This window comes from Pogona vitticeps, chromosome 1, assembly GCF_051106095.1.
Source record: "Pogona vitticeps strain Pit_001003342236 chromosome 1, PviZW2.1, whole genome shotgun sequence".
In the NCBI taxonomy this organism is placed as follows: Eukaryota; Metazoa; Chordata; class Lepidosauria; order Squamata; family Agamidae; genus Pogona; species Pogona vitticeps.
The window spans coordinates 32,699,965-32,725,716 of record NC_135783.1 but is presented as its reverse complement, the minus strand read 5'-3'; the positions used below and the strand labels follow the sequence as shown (position 1 = coordinate 32,725,716).

The 25,752-nt window shown below is 41.4% G+C and overlaps 1 protein-coding gene across 7 annotated transcripts in view; it reads left to right on the top strand.

Moving 5' to 3' along the window:
• ESRRG (estrogen related receptor gamma) overlaps positions 1-25,752 on the top strand; it is a 611,234-nt gene that overhangs the window by 35,274 nt on the left and 550,208 nt on the right. For 3 of the 7 annotated variants that reach the window (XM_072990321.2, XM_078382961.1, XM_078382959.1), the window contains exon 1: positions 2,131-5,685. The exons of 2 other annotated variants lie outside the window; for them this stretch is intronic. Coding sequence is in view for 1 of the 5 variants with exons in the window: in XM_072990308.2 (XP_072846409.1) it covers positions 24,989-25,059 (71 nt within the window). In the remaining 4 variants the exon portion in view is untranslated. Of the gene's footprint in view, positions 1-2,130; positions 5,686-7,814; positions 25,060-25,752 lie in introns of those variants that run through there. 2 more of the 7 variants (XM_072990308.2, XM_072990306.2) reach the window with 2 other exon arrangements.

Genomic DNA, 25,752 nt, shown 5'->3' with positions numbered 1-25,752 from the left:
GCCACGGCTATAATAAATGGGTCTCTCCTTGAGGGCAGATTTCCATCTGCCCTGAAGGACACACTCATTAGGCCCATCAGGAAGAAACCTAGTTTGGCGGCGGACGAAATTGGCAACTACAGGCCCGTCGCCAATGTTTCTTTCCTTAGCAAGGTAGTCGAGAGGGTGGTGGCCGACCAGCTTCAAGCGCTCCTGGATGAAACAGATGCCCTGGATCCATTCCAGTCGGGCTTCAGGCCGCGCCACGGCACAGAAACGGCTTTGGTCGCCCTGTGTGATGACCTATTGAGGGAGGCCGATAGGGGCAAAGTGTCCCTGTTGGTCCTCCTCGACATCTCAGCGGCCTTTGATACCATTGACCACGGTATCCTCCTGGGGAGGCTCTCCGAGTTGGGAATAGGTGGCCTGGCATTGTCCTGGCTCCGTTCCTTCTTGGAGGACCGCCCCCAGAGAGTTCAGCTTGGGGAGAGAGTCTCGGCCCCGTGGAGCCTCAATTGTGGGGTTCCACAGGGGTCGATTATCTCCCCAATGCTATTTAACATCTATATGAGGCCGCTGGGTGGGGTCATCAGGGGGTGTGGTGCTTCGTGTCACCAGTATGCGGACGACACGCAGCTCTACATCTCCTTTTCGCCAACCGCAGGAGAAGCCATTCTGTGCCTTCAGCGCTGCCTGGGGACTATACTAGAATGGATGCAGGAGAACGGGCTTAGGCTGAACCCGGACAAGACGGAAGTACTGAGGGTGGGCCCTCCCACAGTTGGGGATTTGGGAAACTCCCTCTCTTTTGGGGGGGTGACTCTCCCTGCAAAGGATGGTGTACGCAGCTTGGGGATCCATCTGGACCCGGTGCTCTCCATGGAGTCCCAGGTGGCGTCCGTGGTCCGCACCGCCTTTTTTCACCTCAGGCAGATAGCCCAGCTGCGGCCCTACCTGGATGTAGGGGCGCTCACCATCTTAGTACACGCGCTCGTAATCTCAAGATTAGACCACTGTAATGCGCTCTACGTGGGGCTTCCTTTGAGGTTGCTGCGGAAATTACAGGTGGTGCAGAATGCGGCGGCCAGATTACTCAGTGGAGTGAAAAAATTCCAACATATTTCGCCCACTCTGGCCGCATTGCATTGGCTGCCCATCAGGTTCCGCATCGACTTCAAAGTGTTAACGCTTACGTATAAAGCCCTAAACGGTTTAGGGCCTCGATACCTGGCGGAACGCCTACTCCCACCAAGTTCTACCCGGGTCACACGGGCGAGCCAGGAGGTGAGGCTGAGGAGCTTAACGCCGAGGGAGGCCCGAAAAGAGAAAACAAGAAATAGGGCCTTCTCAGCGGTGGCTCCTCGCCTTTGGAATAACTTACCTCCTGGCATTCGCGGAGCTCCCTCGCTGGGCACCTTTAAGAACTTATTAAAGACTTGGATGTTTCGGCAGGCCTTCTCTCCAGATTACTTTTGATTTTTTTTTCTCTCCTTTATTGTTTCCCTATTTTTAATTGTTGTTGTAATTATGCTGTTTTATGTTATTGTATTTTATCTCTGTTGTTGGCCGCCTAGAGTAGTCCACCACGACTAGATAGGCGGGATATAAATTAAATAAATAATAATAATAATAATACCTTGAATTGGATTATCAAGACAGAAAAATTAAGATTTATTTTGATGTTGCAAATATAAATGTGTTCCAGAACTAGGAAAATATGTCCTGATACAACAGTGAATGTATTTGGCAAGAAATGGCATCTCACAACATTGTCCAGTACCACCATTAGTGACACTTCATGGTATACAAATCGGACTGTATGAGATAGCATTGTTAGAGAAATTTGCTAGCCAATGTTTGAGCTGGGTGCCTAATTATCTTTCTTTATTCCTGTTCCAGAACTTGGAAAGTGGCTGAAGGCAGCATTAGCTACTCAGTGCTTAGGCTGAAGTGCTCAATACAACTGTAATGGTGATGACACCAAAAATGGACTCCCTAAACTGACTGATCTGATGTTTGGCTGTAATGTGAAAAAGCACTTACCCCATGGAGTTCTGCCATCACACTGCAAGTCACCATGACCTTGTTCCATGTTCCTAGTAATCATGCAGAAAATAAATACTTAACAGGATGATGACAGAGCTCCACAAAAATGTAATTTTTATGTTAGAGTAAAAAGACACATAATTTTGAGGCTATTCCCTTGGCATGTGTAATGTTTGTAGCACTGACCAGCTACAGTGTAGTGGGTCCTGATAAGTTTCCACTAAGAGTCAATGTGGTTTGGCAGATTGCTGAACAAGAAGAAACAGGTTCAATCCTGATTCAACCATGAAGCTAACTGGGTGATCCTGGGCTAGTAGACCATTCCCCCAGCATAATATGCCTTACAAGGTTTTTCTGAGTATAAAAATGGGGGAAGGAGAGGGGAAGTGTCACTCCCTCACACAGAATAAGTGGGGTCACCTCCTCCCTTGACCCTTGCCTGGCCTGGCTAATCAAAGCAGCCAGGCCAGTAACAACAGAATGGGCCACTGCAATAATTAATGGGTCTCTCCAGGAGGGCAAGGTTCCCCTTGCCCTCAAGGACACACTCATTAGGCCCACTAGGAAGAAACCAAATTTGGCGGCGGATGACATTGGAAAATTACAGGCCCGTCGCCAATGTTTCCTTCCTAAGCAAAGTGGTGGAGAGGGTGGTGGCAGACCAGCTACAGGCGCTTTTGGACAAAACCAATGCCCTGAGTAGACTTTGTCTAGAGCACTGGTTCTTAAACTTGGGTTACTCGGGTGTTTTGGACTGCAGCTCCCAGAAGCCTTCACCACCAACTGTGCTGGCTTGGGTTTCTGGGAGTTGCAGTTCAAAAACATCCGAGTAACAAAGGTTAAGAACCACTGGTCTAGAGGGGCGGGGTATAAGTCCAAATAAAGTAAAAGTCAGAAGATGGTGCTAGAGTATTGCTGTGTTCCACCCTTATCTCCTGAGGCATACCATATGTTACAGAGTTCCATCTTGATCTTTGGGCTTTCAAACATCAACATGAAGTCATTCATAGATTTGTAATTTGTTACCAGCAGCAATGTGCTACTTACATGTAGTTATAATTCTGCTTAACACCTGAGACACCTAGTTTTCGAACAACACAAAGAGGTGGTGATAAGAAAAGTTGACTAATCTCATAGAAGTACTATCAATGTAAGAACAAACAGACGGTGGTTAAGATTATCTTTTACCAGATTGTGGTGGCATTCCAGATTTGATCCAAAGTCGATCCAAGAATCACTTTACAGATGCTATGGTTACATTCAGACAAAACAGGTATAATGATTTTTTAATGGAGCTGCTACAGAAGACAAGGAATCCAGCTGGTACAGAATATGACTCTCATGTACACTTGGGAGCCACATGTCCAGGGCATATGAAACTGATTCTGTCCAGTAGCATTATTTACCTGTGTGTTTCTGGACCCAAGTTAAAGTGTTTGTTTGGCAGAGGCAGGCCTCACTTGCATCCTGAACCAACGTACCATGCTTAAAGCCCTACAGTGTTTCATGGTATCGTGCCTGAGCAGGACTTGTATGTAGCAGTCATTAGAAGCAGCCTAAAGCAAAGTCAGATCCTTGGGTTGTCTACAAGCAATTCTCCAGTGTTTCCGACACAAATTTTTCCCATCTTTACATGGAGATGCTGAGGACTGGACCTGCCACTTCTTCCACACAAAGAATGTGGAATTTTACAGTCTATTCCTAGGTATTGAGGGGATTTAAACTGGATATGATCCCAAATTTGTCTTCTCACCATGGTTTCTCTCACACACACGCTAGCATTGTGTCAACATTTTCCTATTAGCTGAGCCTTACTTAGAAGGTGAACAGTACAACAATTATATAGTCTTCCATACACAGAAGAATATGGGACAGATACACTCATGAAGTGTGTTTTTGCTTGTAAGTGACTGGCATATACTTCTCATTACAACTCTAAACAGCAATCTTCATTATGGCAGGGACAGATGGAGAGCAAATGAGAACAAATATCTTGCCATATATACACAACTCTTGGTGCATGTGCAATTGAATCCACTAGACTGGAGTCATGGTCCTTTGGCTGATGTGGATTATACAAGATAGGTATGGTCACTCTGGACTATAGCAAAGCAAAGCGTAGATGATAGATAGATGATAGATGTGGTCACTACAGATCACTCTGGAAATTTTGCAGTAGATAACAACATTATATAGGATGGCCTCACTAACTTGTGATGAAATGGAGAAGGCAATTACATTTTTCAACATTGACTATTCTTGCAGCCCTCAGCCAACCAGATTCTGCTTGTCCTTGTGTTAACTGTATTTTTTTTTCCAAGCAAAAAAAGGTGATTCACTGCTTCTGCAAACCTTCTAGATTTTCTTTGTTCCTGTTTGGCATTCAAATGCTTTTATACATTAATTTTATGCTCATTTTCAATATGATCGCTGAAATGCATTTTGGTGTTATACTGTAACGCTTTTGATTATGTATGTTTTAATTCATGTTGTGAGCTGACTTGGGCTTGGCAGTAGATAAAGGTGGAATACAAAAATAAATAAATAAGAGCAATAAGAGGCGTTTCAAGCAATCTCTTACACCCCTAAAAAAATTTAAGACATAAGTGACAAATAGTTAAAAATATTCTCTTTCCAAAAGGAGGGGGAGTGTCTCTTTTGTCAAGGCATGGGGATAGGATGACTTCTGTAATTAAGAAAAAGGCAGATAAACATTCAAAATAGGTCATCAGTAGAATAGGAGAGGGCAAATGGCAAAATCATTGGGATCTGACAGAATCCAATGTTTCGATCTGGCTGTTTTGATGGACGATCTGTTTACGAGGAAAGGTGTAAACCACACAACCCAGAGAGGGTCTCTAAAGGAATACAGTATTGGTACAGTATATTATTTGCACAAATCGACAAGAGTTCCGCATTATTCCCATTCCGCACCCTCCCCGGACAGATTTGTCCCACTCTCACTTCAGCCGAGCCCTTTTAGACACACCAGCAAAGAAACAATACACGCAGACGCACAGGCAAGGCAAACAGACCGGCATGCAAATACAAGGGAACAAGAAGCTAATGATGCCCATAATCACACATACATGATATCTGGGCATTTTTTTCCCCAGAAGTATAGATATATATATATATTTTAAAATATGCATGCGAGAAAAGTGCACATACCAAGTAATGATCTCAAGAGAGGAAAGCGTGGCGGGGGGGGGGGGGAGGCAGCTTCCCCTTCTCTTGCCAAGTTATCATTGAGAAAACAGACAGGCAGAGTGACGTCCTGGGTCAGACTGAGTGCGGATCGACTCTACCAAGGAAACAGGGAGGCCCGCGCATCCTTCGGGCGCCCACCGCTGCCTTCCTTCCCCTCGCCCCCGCTTCGCCTGGTGCGGAGCGGTCGCTTAAATGGACCTAAAGCTTCGGGGGGAAGCTCGCCGATCCGGGCGAGTGCGGGAGGAGGTGGCCTCGGGCTTCCTCGGACGGGCATCTCCCCCCTTTCTCCGGTTGAGGTCGCGGAAGCCCAGTTAAAGGAGGCGTGTGTAAAGATTTTGCAATGTCCCTGCATGGTGTTGTAGACTTTCCTAGCAAAGAAACCGGCTTCGGCTTCTTAACAATCCCCGACGACTCACCTGATTAACTCGCCTGCGTTTCTGCCCTGACCAGGTAAACCAAGTCCAGACCTTCTATATCTCATCATGTGCATCTGGAAACTGACATTGCATCTGGGGCATTTTTTCCTTTATTATTTTTCTTTTTAAATTGGAAAGGCGAGCAGCTGACAGAAAAGCTCTGTTACACTCCTCCTCTTTCCACCCCCTCCACCCTTTCCACCTTCAGACCTCGTTCAGTTTGACTTGCTTCGGAGTCAGTGCCTTTTCATAGAAATCACACAGTCAAATCAGCCAAGTAGGCATGATCGATTTCCCTTCCTTTCTCTCCCTCCTCTGCTCTTTACCTCTTTAAAAAGACAGAATAGCGTAGTTTTGGCTTTTCTTTTTATGTGTCTGCATGCATGCTGCTGACAGAACCGATTCCCGCAGGTTCTGTTCTGTTTGCATCCTCTTTAACCTTTCTTCCCCCCCCCCCCAGTGGATTGATTTATTGAAAATAATGCTCATAAAAAGATCAGTGGAACTGGACAAGGCTTAAGAAGCCAGAATCAGGCGGTAGCTTCTAGAGAAAGAGAGGGAGGAGGGGGGGGGAAACTGAATTAAAAGACTGGGTACGCTTGGTGGTGGTGGGGGGCGTGTTGGCAACACTGGAGTATGGGAGGACTTGACTTTAGAGCTGTTGTCAGTTTGGTCTACTTGCAATAATAGCTGTGTTTATTATTATTTGCTCCTGCTGCTTGATTATGTGTGTATGCCTGTGTGCGTATGTGCGCCTGTCCCACCTCTCCTAGATCTCCTTTCAAGGAGCTCAGAAGTTCCGCACTCCCTTTTCCAGCTTTGCCAATCGGCTGATACCTTTTGCTGCCTCGCCTCCCGGATTGCCAAGGGCAGAGCGATCCATCCGAGGGAGCTTGATGAATGATAAACAGAAAAGCTCCGCGTGGCGCGAGAGATCCAGTAAAAAGAGATGTTAGCGCCTTCTCCGCCTCGCGTCTCCCGTCTTCCTTAAAACACTTTTCTGAGAGTGATTTACAAGAGCCAAATAGGCCCGCCTGCCAGTTAAGTGCTAGGAGAATGGTGATCATTTGCTATCTATCTAGCTAATACTCTTAACTGCTCATCAAGGTGATTCTGCCACATGGTGCTGCACATTTGAGGCTCTGGCCCCACGATCACTTAACTTGAGGACCAAGTCCCATTCAGTTCAGTTCATTTTCAAGTAAACAAGTAGTATGCTGCATTCTTGAGAATGACCTCTTTTGAAGTGGAGCATATTTCTATGTAAATATTTACGGGATGGGACAACTAGAAAGCAAGCTTGCTCTGTTTGTGTTGGAATGACACCTTTATATTCTCTTCTCCCCTCCCTGCCTTCCTGCAGCTCATAGAATCAAGAGGTAAGCAGAACTGTGGCAGGTGGTTTGAGATTCTCCTAGTCATCACTTTTCAATCCTCCTCTAGTCAAGATTTAAAATAGTGGAGGGCAATTAAATTCCAAAAGTTTTGGGTGTTGATATATTGTGACTCTTTTGCCTTCGCTATCAATATACAATGTGTAAGGCGTGTCATGATTTGGTGAATCCTGCTGTTTTAAATGTGGGAAGTGTGAGAAAACCAGTAAAGTTATCTTCCTAGGAAAATTACTTAGACAACTGGACTATGTTGCTTGTGAGTGGGCTGATAATTGGGCAGTTTTGCTTCTGGGGATGAGAAGAACATGCCTCTTTTCTGCTATTGTGTTCAGGTCATATTGTGATGCTCATTTATTCATATAGGACCATCAAAGTGTATATATATGCAAAAGAGTAAAGTCCTTCTCTTCCCTGAGGAGGCAGGTATATGATGGTGAACATCTTTGTATGAGATGGTAAGAGCACCTTTTCATCTGTTAGCTGCTTCACACTTCGTACTTTTCCTACAGTAAGATACATTTTTTTAATGCAAAATACTTTCAAACTAACACGTGCAAGTCATCAGATAAAGCAAAGCAAAGAGTTCTGCTTATATACCGCCCCATAGTGCTTCAAGCACTCTCTGGGCGGTTTACAACTTAATTATGCAGGCTACACATTGCCCCCCCAGCAAGCTGGAATTGAACCCCAGGTCGTGAGGACAGTTTTGGCTGCGGTACAGCAGTTTAACCACTGCGCCACGAGATTACTTGTGTGTTTATTTTTGCTTTTTGTATGTCATGTCTACAATATCATGCAAACACATGCAGTAAACAAGAACATTTACATGTTCCACACTTCTTTTCTTCCAGTGAAGAGAAGAAAGTGTGAAAAAAATCCACATTTTAAGTGGCCTTCATATGTTACATAGGATGTAACCCTCTGTTTAAAGCAGGGGTGGGCAATTAATTTCTATAGGGGGCCACATTAAAAATCTGAACTTGGGGGGCGAACCAATTACTTAAAAATAAAAGATAAGCAACTGATCAACTTTAGACAAAAAGCTATAAATGGTTTTGATGTTCAACTTGTTCAGTGAAAGAAATTGAGTCTGTCTTGGGCTTGAACATATGCTTGAACACCAGACTGGAGTGACGACCGGCGGGCCGGACAGGAGCAGCTTGTGGGCCGTATGTGGCCCTCGGGCTGCACTTTGCCCGGGTCTGGTTTAAAGACAAACACCTTTTATTTATATATGTTGATGACATGAAAGTTGAGCAATTGTACTTCTGGGACCTGTACGAGAATTTTAGAAGTATTGGGTTACTATTAATGTGACAGAGGAGTCTGATTCTACCGAACAGGTCAGGCCATGTACGAAAATGTACTTGGAAAATTACCAGGTGATTGGTGCAAAGGCTAAGGGAAAACAGGAGAAGAAAGGGTAGGACATGTGTTTTTTGAAAGCTCTCCCACACTTTGCAATCATATTGATGAAGGAAGAAGTTCAAATTAAACATTAAATTTCAGGAAATAGTTGTATAAGCATACGGTAGGTAGAAAGGAAATTTCAATGTCCTTGAAACAGCAGTCATTGTAGAGGCATATAATAACTGTATTCTCGAAGACTTTCACGGTCAGATCCGATGGTTGTTGTAGATTTTCCAGGTGGTTAGGCCGTGTTCTGGAGGTACGTTTTGCCAGTCACAGAGACTGGCGAAATGTTAGGAAGAAAATCCTCCAGATCATGGCCAAATACCCTGGAAAACCTACAACAACAACAACAACAACAACAACAACAACAACAACAACAACCTTTGACCTGCAGATGGAAGGAATCCTATGGATCATCAAGCCCAGCCCATATGAAGGTGGCGGAACTGAACTCCCAACCTCTGGCTCCACAGCCAGAGGCTAAGCCAGTGAGCTATCTGATACATGATTATAGTCGGGAGATTTGAAATATGTACCTTTTGTAGAAAAGCAGTATATAAATTTAATGAATGAATATGAGTTTATGCATCCAATCTTATTTCACATGAAAAGTTATGAAGACCTAATGGACTGCTGCATTCTACATGAGATATCATCTGATGGTATTTAGTACAGTATCCGGTTGAGTAGGATACAAGTTGCAATTGAAAGCACACTTTAGCCTCAGTCAGCCCTTGTGAATCTTCCAAATAAAAGTACAGTGGACCCTTGACTTACAGACGGCTTGACTTACAGACTTTTTGAGTTACAGACTTCTCTGGCCGCAAAATTTAGGTTTGACTTGCAGACTGACATTTGACTTACAGACCAGAAAAAAACCAAAATGGAACAAAAATGGCCTGTTACGGGATTAATCGGTTTTCAATGCACTGTAGGTCAATGGAGACTTGACTTACAGACTTTTTGACTTGAGAACCGCCTTCCAATACGGATTAAGTTCTCAAGTCAAGACCCCACTGTATATTAGAGTGAGCAACTAGGATCAATTCTACAACTGCACAAAATAAATTAGTTCTGGTTCTGAATCTCTGAATTTAGCGTAATGTCTGAAAGGCATAACATTTTTTTATTTCTCATTATATGGATATATCATTGGTTCAAATGTATGAAACACAGTGATTTACAAGTTAAAGTGATTCATTTGCTCACATTGCTCACTCTTGCATAATATTTGAATCTACAGGTATTTTACCTCAGCCATGATCACAACACAATTCAATCTGAGCAGCCTACTTGATCTCATGATTTAGCATATGAGCATAGAATACATATGTAGTTATCATATATTATGTCCTTACATGCAAGTTCATATACCGATAAATATGGTATGATGTTTATTACAAAGTAACAAATGCCAATTTGTACTTGTCAGTTCCATGTAAGAAGTTTTAATATGTGAACCTACTTGGGTTCTTCGGATGTATGTACATAGACATGTATGTAAGTGATGTAATACTTTCTTTAAAATGAATAATTTGAAAATATTATTAAAAGGTATTCCAAATCCTGATCTTGGATTTTACTTGTGGATCACACAATCATGTTTCTTTATTTTGTAATGGAAGTTAGCACCTTGTATTATTATTTAGCTAAGCCACTGGGGGTTTCATATGTAAAATATTCAATACATGCAAGGTGTTAATTTGGTGCTTAAAGAAGATAATATAGCAATATTAAGTGTAAGACCTATCATATTAGATTTTGTAGCATATTCCCAAAATTAAAAGGTTACCATCTAGAGTATTCTATCTGCATCATGATCCTAGCACTGCATATTATTGTGTCAGTATTTCAATATTAAGTGATCTTAAAGATATTTCATCTTTCATTTTGAATCCAGAATTTGAATCAGCATTAGAATGTCAGTGCTGCAAGATAAGGGATAGCAAACTAAGTAGACAGCTGAAGGGCTCCTGGTGAAGGTGTTGCTGAGAAGGATATCTTGGTCTGTTCTCAGTAACCTTGTTTACAGGCACATTCTGTTGCAATGAGGAATTCTGCAAGAAGCTGCTTAGACTAATGTCTAAGTGTTTGAAATTGATTGTGAGTCTTTTCCTTTATTAACTTTAAATATACCTTAATAGTATAACTTATGCAAAACTTTTCTGGAAGACATTTTTTTGCATGTGTGTGGCCATGAGTGGATTAAAGGAATATAAAACTATATTTGCATTCATGTGCCATAGAAAAAAGGGAAGCATCTCATCAGATAAAGATTTTCCAATATGCTAGCCAAGTAGGATTCATGTGATTTTAAAAATCTTTGGGGTTTTAAATATGTATTGTTGACAACCAATTTATTCTATTATGTCCCAAGAAAAAAAGAATGTATGTTAATAACCTGTTTCATAGCTGTGGAATGTTTGAATTTAAAATATATTTAAGATTAAACTGTTACACATGCATAAATGTAATGGTTCAGTGTTAGAAGCCTGTATAAATATGTTTAATATGTTTCTAAAATATTCTCAGTAATAAACAGGATATGTAATGGTCATTCATTTTACACAGTATTTTATGGTTCTGAATTAGCTGTATTGTAAAACAAGTTTTATGTTTTATATAACTCTATTAAGTCATCACATTTTCCAGTTATTTTACAGTTGCATTCTAAAAGGTCATTGTGGTCCTATCTGTGCATATTTGAATGTATGCTTATAAAACAGAGATTGCCAGTTAGTGAGCAGCTTTTTTATAGATTAGGATTTAATTTTAAATTATTAGGGCAAAAATGCATGCAGGCAAAATCCTAAGGAAATATCCTGGGTCATATGAAACAATAAGGGTTGCAACAATGAAACTTACCTAATGCAATTTAAAATCCATTCACTAAGAAACCTTGACAGTATCTGCCTTCCAGGTAGTGCACATTTGGAAACAATATATCTCCATTTAAATGCAGATCTGCAGTTTTCTCCAGAGGGCAGTTGGTGAATCTTTCCACTGAACTGCTGGTACTTGAAAAACTAACGGAAGATTTCCCCATGAACAAGGGACCATTTCAAGTCAGCTGTTTGAATAATGATTATAAATTTTTCTAATATTGTAGTTTTATATTGATTTTAAATACCTTTTAGGAAGCCAGACTGAAGGAAAATTGCCTTTTTCTTCTTTCTCTCTCTCTCTCTCTTTTAAACCCAAAGCAGTGTTCAACCATGTTTAGCCTGTCTGAAGATATTTTATAACTCTGTCAAATAAGTTCTTTGTTTTTACAATGCCATAATGCTTGCATGTGAATTCCTCCCATTCCTGCCCCACCAAATGCATGGGACAGACTTCCTTTGATTTTGACCTAGATTCTGTCTGATTATTCCTATATAGTGAGTACCAGGTAATTTCCCACTGTGAAAATAGGTGAACAACTGTTGATGCCATCTAGCAGAGCTGCATGGACAATAGAGGTATGGTGTACATGCAGTTTAACTGTATCACCCCTTGAAGATTTCATTACGAGAGCAGTGTGAAAACGGGTGGTTTGCTAACATCAGAGATGGCATGTGGGGAGGGAGGAGTGGTTGGATGCCAGAGGGGGAGAGGAAGGCAAGGCTTATCTTGTTCAAATAGTTCATTTGCTTTAGTCCAGGTGGTTTTGTGTTAACCACACTTAGGGTTCAAATGATGTCAGTGTTTCACACAGAGACGCCAGCAGAAAATGTCAAGTTGATCAGACTGTGAATAATGCATGTTTTCAGTTACATCTTTTTGCTTGTGTTTCTTTAAAAGGGGCAAGTGAATGGAAGTTTGGAAAATATTTCAAATTCTTAAACACAAGTGTCCAATATTCTTTCTTTCTTTTTTTTTTTTTGCACAGGGGTGGAAACGTCTTTCAGATTCATGGGTAATAGCACAACACTTGAGGCATTTCGGTCACAAAGGGTTTTTCTTACCTACATTAATCCAAGATAGCTTTAGAGATGATGTACTAAATGAGCTCATCACATGCAACATTCTCCCTGTTCCAGACAATAGATATTACCTGTCACAAAACTAGAAAATGCTTCATTTGGAAAGCCAAAGTGTAAAGAAAACTTTGAGAGAGCTACTGTGCTGTAGTGAATACAATAATGGAGAGATGGGGTTTAAATCAACCTTGGGTCGGTAGTTTATTCTACATGGCATGTGGATTACGTAGCTGTGTGAATCCATCTCAAGCTTCATGTGTATAACCATGGCAGATTTTTTAAAAGTGCCCACTTTTGGGGGGAATGAAGAGGAACACACTTGTACCTCTAAAAAGAAGAAATGGATTTTTTTTTTAAATCCAAAGTCTTTACAATCAAAATTTAAAATTTTGATTGAAAGTGAATGCCTAGCACATTGCTTGGTGAGACCTTAAAAGCCAAAAGAAACTGGAAATAGCCACTGGAACCAAATGTGAAGGTGAGACAAAGTCTTGGGATGTTGTAAAAAAATGAGTTTCACTTCAAAAACTATCCAGTATGTTTCTGTCCAATCAATCTCTAGCCTTTTTCGGGGGCAATATTTTTGCAATACGTAATACATAGCTCTTCTGGCATGGTTCGCAGTTGTAGTAGTTTAGTGGAGCTGGAAACCAGACTGAAAGAGAACTGCATTACACATTGCAAAACTATTGCCCCCGAAGAAGGCCACAGATTGGTTGGAGTGAAATGCATTGGGCAGTCTTTAAACCAACTTTTTACAACAATAAACAAAGCATTTTTTTTTAAAAAAAATTATAACCTGAGACTTTGTCAGTGCGGCACTTTAAAGACCAACTGCTATATTTTAATGTGAGCTTCTGTGGACAAGTCTGCTTCCTCAGACATGTACATAAAATATATCTGTTACAGATTAAGGTGCCATGTTTTTGTCTTAATTTTTATTTCTCTTTTGTTTGGGCCTGATGTGTTAGTCTGTGCTAGCATATTTACCTCTTCTAAAACTGAGACTTCATCTCTCAATCAAGTTAGATGAGCTCTTTCTTTTGGCTCCATCACCCTCTGAGATGCAGTTGGCAGTAATTTAGGAAAGAGCCTTTTCAACTCCCTCACCTTGAAGTTCATGTGGCAGATATGATCAATGGGGCAATGACCATTTTGTTATGTTGGATTGGCTTGGAGTCATTTCCTGCTACCTTGGAGCTTTCAGCACAGGTATGATTTATTGTTTTATAAGTCTGATAGACTTATTCTGAGTTGCTAATTTATACCTTGATTTACTGGGGTGGAGTTGGGTCATGTTTGTTTTTATTTTGTATGCCTTTTCAGAGGTGTCCAGGCAGAATAGTGACCAATCTGTGTAAGTAAATACACTTTTTGTAACTACAATCAGGGCTGGATCTCTATTCAGGTAACGTCAATACCACTTTTTATTACTGAGTGGGGGAAAATATACTGATTTTAGAAGAAGAGTTCCGGGGGAGATTATATCAAGGTCCTTGAAGATGATCAGGAAGATGATCTTCCTGAAAACCCTATGTAAAACTTGCTACTTTGTTGTGTATGTGGAAGCTATACAGTACAATATTTTTTGGGTTGGGAGTTGATAACAGAACATACTGTGTACTGTGATATTTCTTTTGGTAACAAAAAGATAAAAATATATTATTGGAGCATATAGATTCATATATATATATGGGTAAGACAATGGTGCTGTTTTCTCAGACATATTTCCTGATGGGGAATCTAGTGGCAGTTTCTTTGAAGCATGCGTAATTGATTATCATACATTTATTTTAAAAAGCAGGCATAACAAGGAATCTAACATGATGTTTCAGAATGTATCTGTTCCCTACAACGTTCTTGAGGAAAATGTAAGGTTGCAGGCATCATTTCATGCCCTGTATGTTTTTGAACATAAATCAAAGAAATTGTTGGAGAGTTATAGATGTTCATAGCAACTGTAACTATAATAAACATAAGCAATATGTATTTTCCATGCTATGTTATATGAGTGAAATGCTGCAGCTGGCAATTTGTATGAACAATTCCACTTAATCATTCAAAATTTATTTCCTAATTAGTGAGGAATTCTAATGTGTAAAGTCACACATCATAGGTTAGGTTCATATAGTTTGAAAGTTGTGGTTAAAGTGGTTAAAGTAAAGAAAGAATATGAATTAAGACTACTAGTTGTTTATATATATAATTTGAGCCCTGACTGACTTTATTGTTCAATGTAGGTAGTAATATTTCTTGGTCCTTTTAGAGTATGCATTGTTCTCAACAATCTAAAATATGTTTTAAAGTGTGCTGCTTATATATAGGGCTTAAAGCACTCTCTGGTTGGTTTACAAGTTAATTATGCAGGCTACACATTGTTCGCCCCAGAGAGCTGGGTACTCACCTACCTGTTTTTAGAAGTGAAATTTTTAATGATCAATAAATATTATCTTGATTTTGTTCTTGACACATACAGTGAATAATCTCACCCTTTAAGAATGTACTAACCTTCAGGCAGAGAATTTGAGCATGGCCATTCCATAAAATCCATTAGTTTGTCTTCCAGCTTGCCATCATTCCTTCATTATCAACTTTGTTTCTCTTCTTTGTCATTAAATAATGTTGGACATATACATGTCCCCATCCCACTCCTAGAAGTAGACAACATTGTGATGAACAGGTTACTGTGATCTAGTGTATAAAAGGTAAAGTTTCATCTTGGCCTAACCTGTAAGATTGCTCTGAACTCCCTATGTATGTTTCTGTGAATTCCTTGTAGGATAGGTGGCATGTAATTTTGATAAACATATAGGGTCCAGTTATAATTAGAGGGTATAAATCACCATGCTCTGATTACATTATGTAGCTCTGCGTAGGAATAGTGAAAGAAGCATGGATTCCCTAGTTTGGGTTCATTTTGGTGGATCAGCCTTGGGGGTTGTGTGGCATTGGCAGTCCCCCAGCTGTTTTCCCTGAGTCTCATAGCTACTTCCCTCTCTTGGTAGACAGAGCTCAGTGTGTGATATGCATCTTGCCCTGCATCCGCTGCCATCAGGTGTGGCAGACATCTTTATCCCATTGCCATTTTTTTATAAAAGGTACCGCTACCAGTGCGATCACCTTTTTCACATGGAATGAAGGGGTATCATTTTGTCTTTTGTGTCAGATGGCAACATTCTCTGGATTAGTGCCTCAAGTGAAAAGTGTTCAAGAATGAGCTTCTTACTGTGTGGTGCTTTCCCAGTGCCATACACCCTTCTGTTTCATCCTCAGATGTGCTTTTTCAAAGTTAGCCATCCAACAGCAATGATTAGAAATAGTGGTACTTTTAGAGACCAGTTCAGAAAAAAAAGTCTTCTTTGGACAGCTTTGCTAACATGAAAACTATAAAGACCGTATGAAGAATCTGAATACATTTTGTGAGTTGAGGTCTACATAATCAGCATCTTTAGGTTTTATTTGTAAAGGTTTATGAATGAAATTATTCCGGTAATATAGGAAAGGCATAGCAGTTATTTTTCTGAATACCTCATTTATTCTGTAATTTCATGTTCTGTATCTGATGTGAGATATACAGTTAGGCTGAGAAGTCATTGTGTTCCAATCTACATTACCAAAAGAGCTCTGCATGGGTGGAGCTGAGACAAGGTAAGGAGGTGAAGGATAATGGGCTACCCAGTTCCAGGTATGCTGGTGAGTTGTGTTCTCGGTCTACAGAAGGAAAAATTATGATATATTTCAGATACAATATTGATATAACCCTCCCATGTTGTAGGGCAGTGGTCCCCAACCTTGGGCCTCCAGGTGTTCTTGGACTTCAACTCCCAGAAATCCTGGCCAGCAGAGGTGGTGCTGAAGGCTTCTGGGAGTTGTAGTCCAAGAACATCTGGAGGCCCAAGGTTGAGGGCCACTGTTGTAGGGAGCAAGAACCTTCTGCCTCTGTCAGTTTCAGGATATGTCATAGGAAGAATGCTTGGAGCAAATGTTATGAAGATTAGATGCCTGAGACTTACCTTTCGGAGGATGCGGGGAGGAAATGAATCAATGTGTTTCTGGTGCTTCATTCTTTCTTGTATGTAGCGGATGATTTCAAGTAGTATTTCACAGTATAAAATACTGACTTTGTGACCTGGGGTTTTACTAAGAGTAGCTATCTGCTCAGCTACTCTATAACCCACCCAGAGTAGTGCTATGACACTAATGGGAGCAGGATATGAATTGAATAAACAAACAAACAAATAAATACCGAAAGCTGGCGACTTAGCAACTGCAGGCTTAGATGGTGCTGAGTTATCTAGCAACCTATATTGTTCTGCCAGTACTTTATAATCCCCTCTAATTCCAGCAAAGAAAATACCAAGTGATGTTAGCTGTAAAATGAAACAAGGATATTGCCCTCATTCAAGATACTATAATTTTTAGTATGATAGTTCGGCATGTCTGCAAATTTTCATATATCAACAAGGTGCATAGTTGAGATAATGCATGTTACAGGTGCTGTATACAAGAGGCAGAGTCATAGTAAAGTTCTAATAAATCTTAATTTATGACTTTTATAAAACAAATAAATATTTTCTTTGAAACATAATGCCATTTTAGAAAGAGACTTGTGATACAAAGAACAGAATATTAAATAAAATGTTATCGAAGTCATACTTTTGAAGTGTGTAGAAATGCTAGAGACAAAAATCTGATCTTGGTCTTGTATCTGAATTTTAAATCAAACTCCCTCCTACTTCACAATACAAATTACTTCATCCTCTGCCAAAAAGCATCAGCTCAGTCCTTGGGGATGCAGTCTTGTAGAAGATAATGGGGTGTTCTATGAGAAAAATCTTGGGGTGTAGATGCAAACTGCTGCTTTTGTAGATAGCCTTTGGGTCACATATCTGTAATCAGTTGCTGCTAAGTAGCGCACAATGCAATAGAGATTTTCCTAGATTAATCATGTAGTAAGCATTTCTCAATCGATATATGGAATTGAAATGTATGTGTATACATATGCGGTTCCCATATCTATATGTATGCATCTATTTCTGGGATCTTAATTGTTTTCTGTCTGATTTCTAGAGCTTTCCCTTTTGCTCTACTGTCAGTTTCAGTTTCTGCACTTTGGAACAAAGTTCACAGTATTGAAGAAATAACATGCAATATACTAGACAGAAGAGCCAACCGTGCCTGAAGGAGGAAAGAAGGCTGTTGGGAAACAGAAGTGACTATAATAGTGTTTATAGTGGTCAGAAATAAGACTACTTCAACTGTTGGTAATGTGAGCTTAATGTGCTAAAGATGTGATTAATCATGATTTTCTGAGGCTTTGACCAAAATAATCCACATATAAAATGGAGAGAAATATGTTACTGCTACATTGGCATAATTGTCCACAAATTTCTGCAGACCAGAACACACGGGGGAATCACAGGACACCAAACAATACACACTATGCAGTAGAAATGACAAAAAAAATGTCTCCACCATCCATTTCAGCGCCTCATATTTGTGACAGCAATGACACCCCTATGTTGCTCAGACACCAAAAGAAGCAATGCACATACAGCAATAGGTTCAGCTCCCAAGATAGCTAGCATTCAATTCCACACAGTGATGCCATAGTGCATCCACTCCATTAACATTGTACTAGTAGCAGTGACTGAGGTGCAGCTGCTCTGGTAGGATGAATTTCTGCTTATCGGACATACTGTTCTAGTCACAGCACATATTGAGAATGAAGGAAGCTCCATATGACACGGTAACATCTAGCAAAATGGTGGAAATTAATTAATTAATTAATTAATTAATTAATTAATTTACTTACTTACTTACTTACTTACTTACTTACTTACTTACTTACTTATTTATTTATTTATTGCATTTATATGCCGCCCATCTAGACATAGTCTACTCAGGGCGGCTTACAACTTAGAAGATAAAAACAATTTAAAATATACAGTTTTACATTAAAAAACAAAATGATATAAAATATAATATCATAAATTTACGATTTTAACAGTTAATTTAAAGCCAAGAGTCCCAAGGTGGCAAGAATAAAAGAAGAAAAATAAGAATGACTTAATTGACTGAAGGGAAGGCCTGCTTGAATAGCCAAGTTTTCACCTGGCTTTTTAAAATGCCCAGCGAGGGTGCCAGCCAAATTTCAGTGGGCAGGGTGTTCCACAGCCCAGGGGCCACCGTCGAGAAGGCCCGATTTCTTGTTTTTTCCTTCGGGGCCTCCCTCGGCGTCAGACCCCTCAGCTGTCCCTGCTGGCTGTGTCGGGTGATTCGGGTAGATCTGGGTGGGAGAAGACGATCTGCCAGGTATTGAGGTCAAGTTAAATGCAAGTTAAAAGGACACACGGCTTCTGTGGGACAAAGATTCGGGTTTCCTGGAGAGAGTGAAAGTATTTTGCCAAGAGGGGAACCACAAAAATAAGAAGGGACACAGCAAGGTCATGACAACAGGTGTGTTCATCAGGATTTCAGCCTTTGTTCAGTACAACTGTGTAGTCATACAAACATGCAGTATATGTTTATACCATGTATACCTCGTCTTCCCCAGTTGCCAGCCTTAAGAGCTGTTCACATGCACCAGTATCACATAGGTAGCAAAAGAAGCCCTAGCCTAGCAGAACTGCATTAAGTGTCATATACATGGGAATTTAGGTTTGAATGCAGGCTGCAATCTCTCAGTAGGAAAGGGGGTAACATTTAAGTAAGCCTCAATAACCCCTCCACAAATGACAGCCTTATAATAGTAATAATTGTGCCATCAAGTCAATTCTCATTTATGGTGACCCTCTTCAAGGTTTTATGGGTAGAGAATACTCTGAAGTGGTTTATGTTTCCCTTCTTCTGCCCACTCCCCAGGGCATGTCCAAGGCCACACAGGCTGACTCTACTTAACAGGAGACACAGTGGAGAATTGAACTCCCAACCTATGGCTCTGCAGCCAGAAACCTAAACCTTTGAGCTATCCAGCCAACCTTATGCACCATGACAATGGCATCCATTCCAATTGTGTGCCCTGGCAGGGCCTCCTTCCCCATAGTACAAGAAACCTTACTGAGTAGAGAATGCAATAGCAACTGTCCTTGACCATTGTAGCATCAAACCTGTCTGACCCCATTTCTTTTTGTCCTTAGGACAGCTGAAGCCATACTTTATTGGAGTAAAAGATGAGGTCAGTTAAACCATTAGCAAACAGAAATACAACTGAGTTAACAAAGTTCTAGCCTTCTTTGATCAGCATCATGGTGAAATTAATCTTCAAAATAAGTTTTTTACTGCATTGAGCTGCCAGCCAGAAACCACAACAGGCCCCCTGTGCCTTTGCTAATCATGTTCTGTTAAGTCAGTTATGACTTACGGAAACCCTTTTCAGGGTTTTCTAGGCTGAGAGTACTCAGAAGTGATGTACCACCCTTCTTGTGGCTGCATCCAGGGACTGTCCAGCTTGTCCAAGGCCACACAGACTGGTTCTTCTGTGATGTACAGTAGGGAACTGAATTCCTAATCTCTGGCTCTTCACCCAGATATCTATCTCACTAAGCTTTTTGATGTATGTGTTCTGTGCCATTGAGCTGGAACTGTCTTATAATGACCTTAATAGAGCTTTCATGGTAAATGAGACATTTAAGGAGTGTTTTTTCCAGTTCTGCTCCTCCAGTGAGTTTCCATGACTGTGCCGGGTTCGAACCCCTTTCTCCAGAGTCCTAGTCTATCACTCTATCCACTGTCCCACACTGGAAGTCTCACACTGGGACTGAGCTTTTTTGATAGGAGCTCAAATAACAGCAGAGTTTCAGGTACAATGTTCTTTGTAGCTTCACCTTCATGCAAGGCACACTGTCACATATTTCATTAGTATCTGACATAAAGCTTCCAAAGACGCAAAAGCATGTTGAAAAGAAACAAAGTGGATGAATAGTTGTAAATAGTCTGGTCACGGCTGGGTGTCATATAGTGGGCTTCCTTTTTTGGTCACAGTAAACTGGTCATGGGATATGTTTTATCTACTGCACCTGGTAAATGGCTGCCTGTAAAAATTTTTAGGGAAACACACATACTATAATTTGCAGTGCAGGCAGCTGTAATGCCTTGTCCCTTGGCATAATATATATGTTACTTGAATGTGCGAGTGAGTGCTTAGCCCATGTTAGTTACAGTATTCCCTGCTGTTGGACACAAAGGATTATTAATCAGTGCAGTTTAGGCAAGATGCAGTGTTCACATAGAGCAAGGAGGGGGGTGGAAAGCAATTGCATCTTATCTTTTTAAGGAGGAATGGGCAAGTATGGCTTTTCTAGATGCTTTCAGGAGATGGGGACTAAAACATCTGGACTATGTCTCAAATCCAATGACAGGGTATGTGTAGGTCAGCCTTCTCCTATCTGCTGCACTTCAGATGTTTAGGATCACCATTACCATTTCCATCATCAGTTGGGAATGGAAATTATAATCTTGACCACTGCCAAGATTGTTGGATTTGACAGGAATAGTTATCTGGAGAGCTCTAGGTTGGGGGAAGTTGCTGTAATGGTTTATAGAAATTGAAATGCAGGCCACGTGCTCAAATATTTGTGTATTCTGGGGTTAGTACAAAGTACTTTTTATGCAAAGGAAAGTTGTTTATTTCTTATATTTTTATACTGAACCATCTAGTGGTCCATCTCTGGGCGATTTCCATCAGTAAAATAAACATACAAAGAACAGCCAAATCCCACCCAAACCAAAAATATAAAATAAGATATATCTCTCTCTCCCCCCCTCCCCCCTCTCTTTCTTTATACTGTATATAAAAGGAAACAACAAATCTAAAAATCAAGATGGCAGCAATGGACAAGATAAAGGTTACAGGATATAATTGTCAAAATGTCATCAGGTTGCATAGAGATCCACAGTGGAAATGAGGGAAAAGGAATGGGGGAGGATGTTGGAAGGGGCAGCCATTGAGGTGGTGCTGGATAGGGGAAGGAATGGCGGTGGGGGTAGAACATACCCACGTAGGAGAAGAGAGGTTAGATATCTTACATCTATCACTTCTTCTAGTCCTACCCCCAACCAGATGGTATCAGGTGACCATATCAGCAAACCCTCGAGCCACACGGTGCTGTTGATGAACACCAGGTCAGTACAAAATAAGACTGCCCTCATCCATGATGTAATTCTGGATGACGGTGCTGACCTGGCGTGCATTACTGAGACCTGGGTGGGAGAGGAAGGTGGTGTCACCCTCTCCCAGCTGTGTCCACCTGGGTACTTGGTCCAGCACCAATGTCGCTTGGAGGATCGGGGAGGGGGAGTTGCTATAGTCTGTAGGAGTTCTGTCTCCTTGACCAGGCTTCCTATCCCTTTGAGAGGAGTTCTTGAGGGCCTGTATTGTGTGTTGGGCTTATGAGACAGATTAGGGATTCTGTTGGTGTACCGCCCATGCTGCTGTGTACCAACAGTCTCCCTGCCTGAGCTGGCGGAGGTAGTCTTGGACCTGGTGTTGAGGACTCCCAGGCTGTTGGTGCTGGGGGACTTCAACATCCATGCTGAGGCTGCCTTGACAACCGTGGGGCTGTATCAATGTGTCATCGGCCTGACACATGAGAAGGGCCACACCTTGGACCTGGTTTTCTCAATGGGACTGGAAGATGGTGGTTAGGATGGTGAGGGGCTGGTTGTGATCCCATTGTCATGGTAAGACCAATTCCTGGTCAAGTTTAGTCTATTAGCTTCTTCTTCCCTTTGCAAGGGTGGGGGAATCTGTTAAGATGATCTGCCCTCGGAGACTAATGGATCCGGATGGTTTCTGAACACTCTGGGGGATTATCCGTCTGAAATGGTTGGCACTTCTATCAAAGCTCAGGTCACCCTATGGAATAGGGAGATGACCTGGGCGGTTGACACGATTGTGCCTAAGCACCCTCTCCTTGTACACAGAGCCCAGACAGCTCCTTGGTATACTTCTGAACTGCGGGCGATGAAGTGAGAGGGGAGATGGCTGGAGCGTAGGTGGAGGAAGTCCCACTGGGAGTCTGATCGAACATGACTTAGAGCCCATTATTGGGCCTATTTCATGGCAATATGGCTGGTGAAACGGCAATATTTCTCCAGCCGTATTGCTTCCTCAGAATATCATCCAGCAAAGCTCTTTCAGGTGGTCCGGGATCTTCTTCAACCGGGAAATCTGGTAGAGATCCCGGACTGCTCATCAGCTCGCTGTGATGAGTTTGCCATTCATTTTGAGGGGAAAATTGCTCAGATTCACAGTGGGTTGGACTCCATCATTACTGCAAAATCAGAGGATGTGTCCCATGTGCCTTGCTCAGGTCAAGTATTAATGGATGAGTTTCAACTGTTGAGACCTGAGGATGTGGACAGGGTGCTTGGATCTGTCCATCCTACCACTACTCCGCTCAACCCTTGCTCATCTTGGTTAATTGGAAGATATGCCAGGGGGTTCGCACTTCGGTCCAGAAGGCCGTGAATGCCTCTTTGAGAGAGGGAGTGGTCCCTACCACCTTGAAAGAGGCAGTAATTCAACCACTCCTTGAACAGCCTAACCTGGACCCAAGCCTGGTGGTTAACTACCAACCAGTGGCGAACCTCTCTTATTTTGGCAAAGTATTGGAGCGGGTTGTGGCCAGGCAACTCCAGGCACTGCTGGATGAAATGGATTTTCTGGATCCATTTCAATCGGGTTTCAGGCTGGGTTTTGGTACAGAGACTGCCTTGGTTGCCCTGTACAATGACCTTTGCCGGGAGAGAGACAGGGGGAGTGTGACCCTGTTGATACTCCTGGACCTCTCAGCGGCTTTCGACACCATCGACCGTGGTGTCCTTCTGGATAGGCTGGCTGGGTTGGGAGTTGGGGGCACTGCTTTACAGTGGTTCCGCTTCTTCCTGGCTGACTGTGTCCAGAGGATGGTGCTGGAGGACAGTTGCTCTGTCTCATGGCGCTTATGTCATGGGCTTCCTCAGGGCTCGATACTGTCCCCCATGCTGTTTAACATCTACATGGAACTGCTGGGAGAGGTCATCAGGAGGTTTGGGCTGAGGAGTCAGCAATATGCTGACGACACTCAGCTCTACCTCTCGCTTTCCACCAATCCAGGTGAGGCGGTTTCTGTGCTGAACTCGTGTCTGGACCTGATAATGGACTGGATGAGGGTGGAAACTTAATCCAGACTAGACAGAAGTGCAGTTAGTGCATGCTTTGCTGGACAAGCTGGAGGGCCATTTCCCTGCCCTGAATGGGGTTACACTCCACCTAAGGGACAGGGTCCACAGCCTGGGGGTGCTCCTTGACCCCAGTCTAACGCTGGAAGCCCAGGTGGACTCGGTGGCCAGGTGCGCCTTCCTTCAGCTGCAGAAATTGTACCAGCTACAGCCCTACCTGGACGAACAGAGTCTCATGACAGTTACACACACACTGGTAACATCTCGCATAGATTATTGCAGTCCGCTCTACGTGGGACTGCCTTTGATAGCCATATTCAATGGAAATTAACTAATAAATAAAGGGTTAAACTATGTATTAGGGATAGCATGTTTTTAAAGTTGAAATTGCATTACTGTTCCAGAGGTGTGATTTCAGCAGACTAGACTTGCATGTCTGGACAATCATACCAGCAAATGACATCTTTGTTTATTCTTGATGACCAATCGCAAACAAGCAAGCTAATTTTCAGACTATAAGAGATGTTAAAATCTCATGAATTATAATCAAATGTCTTACAGAGCTTAAGTTATTCTCTCTTCTAATGATGTAACTATACCTGTAATGTCAAGTCTGATACTAAGATAAAAAAGCATTGTAAGAAATAACAAACAGTTTGTTGTGCTCACAGTGTGCCACAGCATAAGATGAGGGTGAGTGCTCCTTTATCTTTAATACTTAAACAGGACTGAGAAGAACTGTCACTGCTGGAGTTTCTTTTTTTATATAAAACTATTAAAGCACAAGATGCCTGACTCCCTTTTGCATGTAATAATGTGTGTAGATCACGATGTACATTGGCTCACTTGCATCATCTATCTATCTGTCTGTCTGTCTGTCTGTCTGTCTGTCTGTCTGTCTGTCTGTCTGTCTATCTATCTATCTATCTATCTATCTATCTATCTATCTATCTATCTATCTATCTATCTATCTATCTATCTCTCGGGAATATACATACAAACTGTAGTGTACTGGCCAACCATTAAATAAACAAAAATAGGTAGTTTACATATAAAAGATTCACTATACATGCCGCAGTGAACTCAAATTATTTGAATTGTGTGAAGTTTGTCAGATGTTGCTTTGCATTCTGTACCCTGGCGTAAGCTTCGCTGAAATGTGATGCCATTGGTTTTTCAGTAAAGGTTTCTTTCTGCAGGGCTGCAAACAGGCATCAGCTGCTATAACTAGGGAGCAAATCAACCATCATATTTTAAGCAGTCTTTTTCAAGCTTAATACTTTATTCCCAAGATTTCTTGTTTATAAGGGAAGTTTTGTCTCTTTCTCTCTTTTTTTAAAAAAAATATATTGTCAGATTTAGTACTTTGCTCATATAATCAAATCAGAGCCAAGATCATTGCTGCATGGTAGAAAAGACATCTTTAAGACATTTGTCCTTGAAACTGCACCAAACTCTTGGAAGAACCCAGAACCTGTAAGTATGTATGATTTAGGCAACGATAGCACAGTGCAAACCTGCAATCAACTATTATACAATATCCGATTAGTAGTATGGTAGGGATTTCTAATCCTCCCCCCCTCTGCCCCCATTCTGTTACATTCATTTTCAGTTGTTCTGAGGAAACAAATCAATTCAGGCTTCTGATACAGTGACTTTGCAGTAGATGAGCTAGGAAAATCTTTGATTTAACTCTTTGTTGTTTTCTCATGGCTGATGAGACAGACATTACAGCCAACAAGGTATAAGGAACTTTTCTGTTTGTTATACTTTAATTTTATTTTAAGAAATGTAAATGTGTTTTGTTATCTGTCTTGTAAACAAAAAGACTTTCCCCCAAGGCATAATAGACAAACAGTAAATAATGAGGCAAATACTACTGATATCTACCTTAATTAACATTGAAAAGTATGAGCTTGTAATCTTAATTTACTTGTAAATAATATTTCTGCCTTAATTGAATTCTGCTCAGTTCGTCTGCTTTATATTTTACTATCTTGTGTAAGTTTCCTTGCTTGGACTGCAGCCTTGTTAAACTTGTACTGAATCCCTCTGTATTTATATTCTAGACACATCCTGGTTTTTAAAATAAAAATTGTATGCAGATGTGGAGAATATAGCACTTGACAATAAAAGAGGATGGTTTTATTATTCCAGAATGCTTTAAAA